The sequence below is a fragment of the Anopheles coustani genome, chromosome 2 (genome assembly GCF_943734705.1).
Source record: "Anopheles coustani chromosome 2, idAnoCousDA_361_x.2, whole genome shotgun sequence".
Taxonomy (NCBI): domain Eukaryota; kingdom Metazoa; phylum Arthropoda; class Insecta; order Diptera; family Culicidae; genus Anopheles; species Anopheles coustani.
Window position 1 is genome coordinate 57,938,914 of NC_071289.1, and position 7,733 is coordinate 57,946,646.

At 49.0% G+C, this 7,733-nt stretch overlaps 1 protein-coding gene across 1 annotated transcript; it reads right to left on the reverse strand.

The window, feature by feature from the left end:
• Nucleotides 1-559: 559 nt before the first annotated feature.
• On the reverse strand, nucleotides 560-5,367 carry LOC131266792 (rhythmically expressed gene 5 protein). Its single transcript, XM_058269437.1, has 3 exons — nucleotides 4,433-5,367; nucleotides 2,406-2,586; nucleotides 560-1,266 (listed from the first exon to the last, which is right to left on the reverse strand). Exons 1-3 carry the CDS (start codon nucleotides 4,547-4,549, stop codon nucleotides 560-562), a joined length of 1,005 nt encoding a protein of 334 aa, XP_058125420.1. The 5' UTR covers nucleotides 4,550-5,367.
• Nucleotides 5,368-7,733: the final 2,366 nt, after the last annotated feature.

Sequence of the window (7,733 nt, forward strand, 5' to 3'; positions counted from 1 at the left end):
GGCAAAGAACTTGTTTTACGAAGAAGTTAACACGAACGAAAAGGAAATGGTTACTGCTTAGAATACGGCTATCGCCTTGGAACGATAGAGATGCGGTTGGTTCCAAGAAGAAGTCTTCCTAAGACGGCGCGTCTCGACTACACTATCGTCGCACAATTTCCACTGCAAAACAACATCCCACGCTCATGCCGTCGACCGGCAGAACTGGACAGCCTTGAGCTGCGCGGTGGGATGCTTCGAAAGACACGTTGGCACGATCTCTTCCGTTTCGTTGGGTTCTGGTGGTCCTGCTCCACTCGGCAACGATGAGCCAGCTCCAGCGGCTCAATAGGTCTGGGCTATCTGCCAGGACACTCTGGAGTGTGACGTGAGTGCGCTGTTGCTGTGTGCTGTGCTTTATATGCGTCCGTTCGTCTCGTCCGTGCGACGAGAAGGGAGTTTTAGTTGAGTTAATTAAATAAAATCACATTCAGCTTTCGATCGAGAATTCTGTTCCGACGGTATACGACTCCTCCATCCCGCTGGTGGATGGATGGATGGATGGGCGTGTGGTTGCACCTTAGTGAGCATTGTACACCCGGTATGCGGTACGGTACGACCGGAGGTAGTTCGGGAGGCGCTGAACGAAGGCGTACACTTGCTGAGTGGGCGCAACAGCCGGCAGGGGGGCCGCATACGTTGGAGGCAGGGCAGTCGTCGTCGTAGTCGTCGTGGAAGACACCGGAGCCACCGTCGATGGCAGATGGTGTTCCTCGTTCTGCTTGAGACTGTCGTAGATCTGCTGGAAGCTGGGCATCTTCTCCTTGCCGAGTGTCATCTCCTTAATGTCGTCGTCCTTGGGCACGCGCGGCTGCGTCGGCTGCACCTTATCCTCCTCCACGGGCGTTCCGTCCGGTCGGAGTCGCACCACCATCGGTCCGGTCAGGTAGTTGCTGGTCTGCTCGTACGGTGCCAGATTGTTAAAGTGCGTCGACGGCGCCGGTCTGTACTGATAGCTATAGTCGACGTTGGTCGACGCCTCCTGCGGCAGATGGTTCTGAGGTTCCGCGTACTGAACTTCCATTCCGGTCGGTCCGTTGCCATAGTCGTAGTCCATGCCGTATTTGCTGATGCTACCGGCGCTCTTACGCACACCGTCCGTCGGTGCTGGATCGTCGAACAGCGGGTTGTGCTCGTACTGCTCGCTCATAATGTACGCCGGAGCGGCCGTCGTTTGCGTCTTCCTTTTGCCGTTCTTCGTGTGACCGTCCATCATGGCGTCCCAGACTGCAAGAAAGAAGAATCAAAAAGATCACGTTAGTAAGCAGCGATAGACCAACTTGGTGCTATACCACAAATGCCATTGATAACCGCATCCAACAACCAAACTCGTACCGAATACTACCAGTCGGCTGTGAAAAGACCGTGGACTCTACCGGTGAACTTTCCATCCAGGAACTCTTGGGTGAGCGCGTACTTCACTCATTAATCAGCGCACGCCGACCTCGTGATCACTCCTACGCCGGATCATCCACGATCTTCTCGATGTATCTGAACGTCGCTTGCGTCACCTTCTAGAGGCGTTCGTTGCGCTTGGTGCTTCTCCCCACAACTGCATCGAACTTCCCAACCGGTCCACAGCGCAGCGGAGGTCAGCGAAGGTTATCCAACTGTCAATCAGACGGCACGATCCTCGCGCACTCGGTCAATGTAATGGAATCTTTTGTACGTGCCGATCACTTCCGATCGCCGGGATCGCCACCATAATCAAGTACCCACTTGTTGCCATCAGCACCGGGGGAGGCCGTCGAGGGTACGTTCACGATCAAGGCTAGATCTAAGGCCGGACGATCAGTTCGTGAAGATCAAGTACCCCGGGGAAACTGCGTAGCGTGCTTAGACGCCGTCACGATGTCGTTAATAATATCTGCTATGTTGCTCTAATGGACAAATTAGTCTTCACGTTGTTGTTCTTCATTGCGCCGAACACATCTGAAGAAGTTTTTTCGTTTTTGAGTTTGTTTTTTTGTGTCTTAGTGTGAATCCCCCTTCGACGAGAGATACTTCACAAGCGTGCTTGAAATGATCGTTTGTGCAGGCTTGCATCGCCCTTTTTGCACCCTCGCCTTGCTGTGGCACAACTTGGGAAAGAAAAATTAATTTACATTTCCGTTCGCGCACCTCCCGCGGCCCTAGTGGAAGGCCGCACCGCGAGATCGGTAGGCAGGCGATGAGAAATAGTTTCCTGTTTAAGTTCACGAGCACGTCCTCGGGTCGCTGTTAGCAGCCTGTCGCTTTATCTTCCACTAAACCCCATGCAAACCGAGCGACTAGTCTTACGTCCCATGGTTGGTTGGACCGGATTTATCAAATGCCATTTGATAGGTAGTGACACAATAACTATGGAGGGAAAAACGATCACTTACTTATATCGGTAGCGCCACGCTGGTACGGGTCCATCGAGTCCAGGTGCGACTCGTTCATGTCCTGCAGCTTGTTGATACCGTACATCAGCAGATTCCGCTTGCACATGTTGGTCGGCATGTCTTGGGAGCCTTTGCAGTAGCTCGACACCTGCTTGGCGAACATCGTGTACAGATGCGACATCTGATGTGGCGGGACGGTTGTTGGATGAGGCACCGCAGACCATGAAAAGAGAAACAACAACAAACACACACCGTAAAGTGAAAGCACCGTAATCTAACAAGCAGCGTGGAATGACGCGCGTGAGGGCGCGCAGTTGGTTTAGTAAATAACTTCTTTTTGGCACGCAACAATCGCGGCCAGCGCAGTCAACAACAAAGGGCGTAAGATTGTGCGAATCGTATGTCGAAACACCGGCGGCCACCGTGTGTTTGTGTGTGCATGCGAGTGCGTGACGCTTTGGAGTTCGGAATGGCACACTCCACGCCACCCGATTTGGATAGCAACACACTGGCGAATCGCACGTTTCGTACACCGAGGTAAAAGTACTGGCATTTGATGTAAAAGAAAGTCCGTCGAGTCTTCACTTGGTCGCGTGAGGCGTTTGAACTCTGTGCTTTTCGCACCCAACATGCTAACTATTTAGCTTCTACATTTCAAAATTGTTCAATTAAAATTGTTCAACTATAAACTTCTAAACTCTAAACTAAAATCTAAACTAACCCTATCAATCAGTGCCATTTGCAAGACGGTGGAAATACAATAGCGGTAACTTGGATCCAGGCGCTCGAAAGTGATGTAATCTAAGGTTGACGCCAACCAGAGTCGTTGCGGCAGAACACACAGCTCATCGCTAGCGCCAACGAGCGAACTCGTGTTCCCAGAACGAAGAGCTCCCACACCAACAGGCCTTAACTGTGCCGCCATGCCACAAATTGCCACTTAATTAATTGCATTCGATTAGCGAACGCACGCTCGGAGAACAGCCCCTAGTCCGGATCCCACCAGAAACGTTGCCTCACGATTTCCGCGAACATGTTGGGGAATCGCGTGGATGCTGAACGGACGCCGCAGCAAGCTGACGTCAAGGCGGACACGTCTGTTCCGGGATGCGTGAATCTCCGACCTGTCTCGCTCAGCAACGCTGTCTACCGAGCAAAACTGATCCTGCATCCCGGGGCAGGGCGCAAGGGATCGAAAAACAATAAATTAATAAATTTCAAACACTACTGGCCTTGACTTTCCTTGACACCGGCGGCCGTCACACATACACGAACGCCCCCGGCCGGAGTCAGTAGACTCGCGGCGGCGGCGGCAGTTCGGGAAGAATCCGGTTTGCGCTCCCTCCCTGACCTAGGGCGAAATCCCGCGCCCGAACCTGTCGAACAAGTTTTCACCGACACCGAATGCCGATGATCGGGACAGCGTGCCGTGAAGATGACCCACCGTAGCCGTTGACTCCGGCCAGTGCCAGCGTCCATCCCCTGGCCAAAGAGACCCTTGGCCTCTAAACATCAAGAGCTTCGTCTGAGAATGCAGTCGAAGGCGATGTGCATTATAAAAACAAATTTCTACCGATCCACCGGAAAGTTTAAGGTTGATTTGGAAGACCTTCGTCGGCCGAGTCCAAATGGGTATGCTAATGACTGCGCGAGAGATTAAGGTACTGAAACTAGCTCATCTAAATGGTACGACGCGATTAGATTGGGTCTCATTAGCTGAGGATTTGTGTCGACGATACACGATGCAAACATTTGAACTTTGTCTCGTATAATGTCAAAGAACGAGATCGATTCCGAAGCCCCGATCGCTTTCGATCGGATAAAGTTCCATAATAATGTTATTGAATTTATAATTTATAACCACACATAAACCAATAAAATCTTTAAAATAAACTATGTTCAAAGCCGTTTTGATTAAATGAACACTTGCATATGCTAGTGATACGAGCTATTTACCAAACGAACTACATTACGATTCATTGCATTTAACGATTAATATAGCTTTGGTTTTTGAGAACCGAACGTACCTTCTCGCCGCGGCTCAGGAATTCCCACATCGGAATGGCCGATCCGGAACACGCAGTCACCAGACTCGACACCACGATCACCGCCGCACTGAGGCTGACTTTTCGTCCGGCAGCCATTTTACCGCACTTTTTTGTTTGATTTCCTTTAATTTTCTAGCTTGATTCAATCACCACAAACGTTCCACCACTGGATCAGAGCTAATCCGAAAGGTTCGTCGCTTATGTTTGCATTGAAGCTAACCGTTCGGTGATCACTGCCCGTTTGTTGGGTTTATCTTTTCCCTTCAATCGCGGAACTACCTTTCTGCCCTGCAAGACACTGCACTTCCGGATCGCCTATTTCCCTACAAGTTGTAAGTGTTTTTTCCTTCCTTCCTTCCTTCCAGCCTTCTATCCCCTCGGCACACGATCTCTTAACCCCTTTTCCGGTGTACTGTTTCGCTCCTTCCGCTCATTCACTTGCTTCCTCCTGCGGTTTCGATTGTTTCGTGTGGAAAGGTGTGCGGATTTGCAGTTTTCTTTTGCTTTCGCGCTCGTTTCCTTCCGCCAACGGTAAACCGAAGTGAAACCAAATCCACGTCACACGAAGGGTGTTCTCACTTTACGACCCGCTCCACATTAGGGCATTCGCTTCACTAGCTAGTTCTCTTCCGCCGCCACGGTCTCACTGTTGCACTATTTTGTGTTTGCTGTTTTTGTTCTTAGTTTTGCAATTTTCTTCCCCGTACACCGTTGCAATTTTGTTTAAGTTACACTGATCGGATTTGCAACCCGTTTAATCACAATTATTGTTTCTCGAACGATTATTTTCACAACTTTGCTTACCGTTCCCACGGATGGTTGTTTTCTCTGTGTTTTTTTATATTTTATTTTCTCTCCTGTACTACTACGCACTGTAACAGTTGCTGCAAACTGCAACGCGATCTACTCCGTCGAGCTTTTCAAGACTGAATAAACACGCTTCCACGAGCGGCCTTCACTTTATATACGCCGGCCAGCTTCGTAAATCATGACGTCATATGCCGACGCCAGCCGAACTGCGGCACTTTCGTGCATTCCAGCGTCGCGACGTCGCAGATCTGCGTTGTCTTGGACCGAACGGCCATTTTCTCACTCTTTCCTGGCCCCGTACGAAGCATCGATCTGGTATCTGGCCATCCTGCTCCGTCACGGATCTCGCGGTTTTACTCTTTGGTAAACAATTCGTTCGCTCGCGCCTTCAAACTCGCACACTGGTGCACCCGCGTCGATCATGATGATCATCTTCACCCTTTTCTGCTCGCATCTCGGATACTCGGATGCTGGCCCCACCGAAACGGCCGCCCCACTTCATCCTGCCTTTTCTGCCCGTTTATCATTATTTTTCTTCCGTTTGTTTATCATCTGTCTTGCGTTTTCGCGATCGCGATGTTTTCCTCCCCCCTCCCTCTTTTTTTCTGGTCATCTTTCTTTCTTTCGCGTCGTATCTTTGGTTCAGCTCGGCAGCCTCGGGCGTTATTTTTGTTCTTGATATTTTTTTGTGCTTATTTTGTTTGCATAGTTTTATCTCCCGAATTCTTCTCGCCAAATTCTTACCTCCGTCGCTGCCCGCATTCTCCTCTGATCTCCTCGCTCGGCGGATGGGCACGATCGTGATATTTGCCTGTTGACGATTTCTTGCTAATTTTACGAAACCATTCCAACCGTAACTCCGGTTCTGCCCATGACGGGTGGGGAGGGCGAGAGAGGACTGCAGGAAATGGAAAGAAACTGGGAAGGACGTTTGGGTCCAAGGCGCTCGTTTGCGTTATTTTTAAAACTCGAAAACAAAGTGTATGCGCACGAAATGCCAGACGACATAGCTTCTGTCCAACGGGTTGTATTAAAAATCGAATATTTCCTCCTAACGAGCATTTCTTACCCTTTCCCTTACTTTCTCCGTAATTTTCTGTTTTTTTCTGCTAAAAATTTGCCAATCCTTCAAATCATACTTAATTTGCATTATCTTTATCTTGGTTCCTATATGTCACTAGGATTTATCGCATGAGAAAACGGGATTTGAAGAAACTTCTCCTCCTCATGTGGAAGCCGTACGACAAAGCCTTGCTCTCGGGGAATTCCCTCAAATGGTGTTTCTTGCCGATTCTCGATGAGCTAAGGTGAAGATAAAGCGTGTGGGTTTTATTTACACTTCATCACACAAGCTGATACAAATGAATAATATTGACAGTGGAAATGGAATGTTGTTGATTCACCCAGAAGTATACTAACGTATTTGGAAAGTAAAAACAATACAAACCAATTCACAACGAAATGTCTCAATCTGGAAAGACCGATTCTCTGACCTATCATTCACGATGAATTCTCCAGCTTCTCAAACCGAAGAACCCGTAGCACGCACTTCACATTCGCATTTAAACTGGAGAACTCTCATACGCACCACTCTGCACGTTTCACATTCCAGCTGAAGTAGTGTTCAACATTCATAAAATTTACATACACTCACCTACCGCCGGCGACCACAATGCCGTGACAAGCAACGGAGAAGCGAGCTACCGAAAATAAGCATTGCTCATTGTAAAATAATTTTATGAGTTTTGTTTGCATTTTGCCTTCCCGCAAGGCCCCTCTTACCCCCTCTGTCGCTGCTGAAGAATGTTTGAGAGACGGGCTGTGTAAAACAAACTCCAAAAACGAAGGAGAAACAAACATGAACGCCGCTCATCATTAAAATTATGTGCAGTCTTCTATCTAAGGACGGGAGGGAATATTCGAAACGGTCAGTCGGTTAAGGGGGCAAAGGTCTCCCGTTCAAGCAAATGAAGTCAGATGCGCTCGGTGGTAGTGCCGCTCAACACGGAAAAGGAAGTGTTTTTTTTTACAGAACCGGTAGCACATTGCTGGCGTCAGGAATTTTATGTACATTCGCGTGTATTTACAAAGTCTGGTACCAAGCCGCAAGAGTGAAGAATTAAACCTTTTTGTTCCACAGGATAAATGTTTGTTTTTCTTTCAAGTTGGTCACAAATGCTCACGTCAATTATGCACCCATAGCGCTCCACGAGACATGCATGTGAAAACTACCGCCCAAACATTGACAAACCAATGCCCGTTTGACAGAAGATACAAGAGAAAAAAAAGCTTCACATCCAAACAGCACACCGGCTAGTTTTACAACTTTGATTGGCTGCTAGATATTGAGTCCGGTTGTCTTCGAGCCCCCTCCCAAGCCCAAGTGGACGCTGCCCGTACCAGCGCCCGCAAGATTTATTGCCACCGGCGACTGTCCGACGTTTTGGTAGCTCCTCCAGGCAGGAATGTT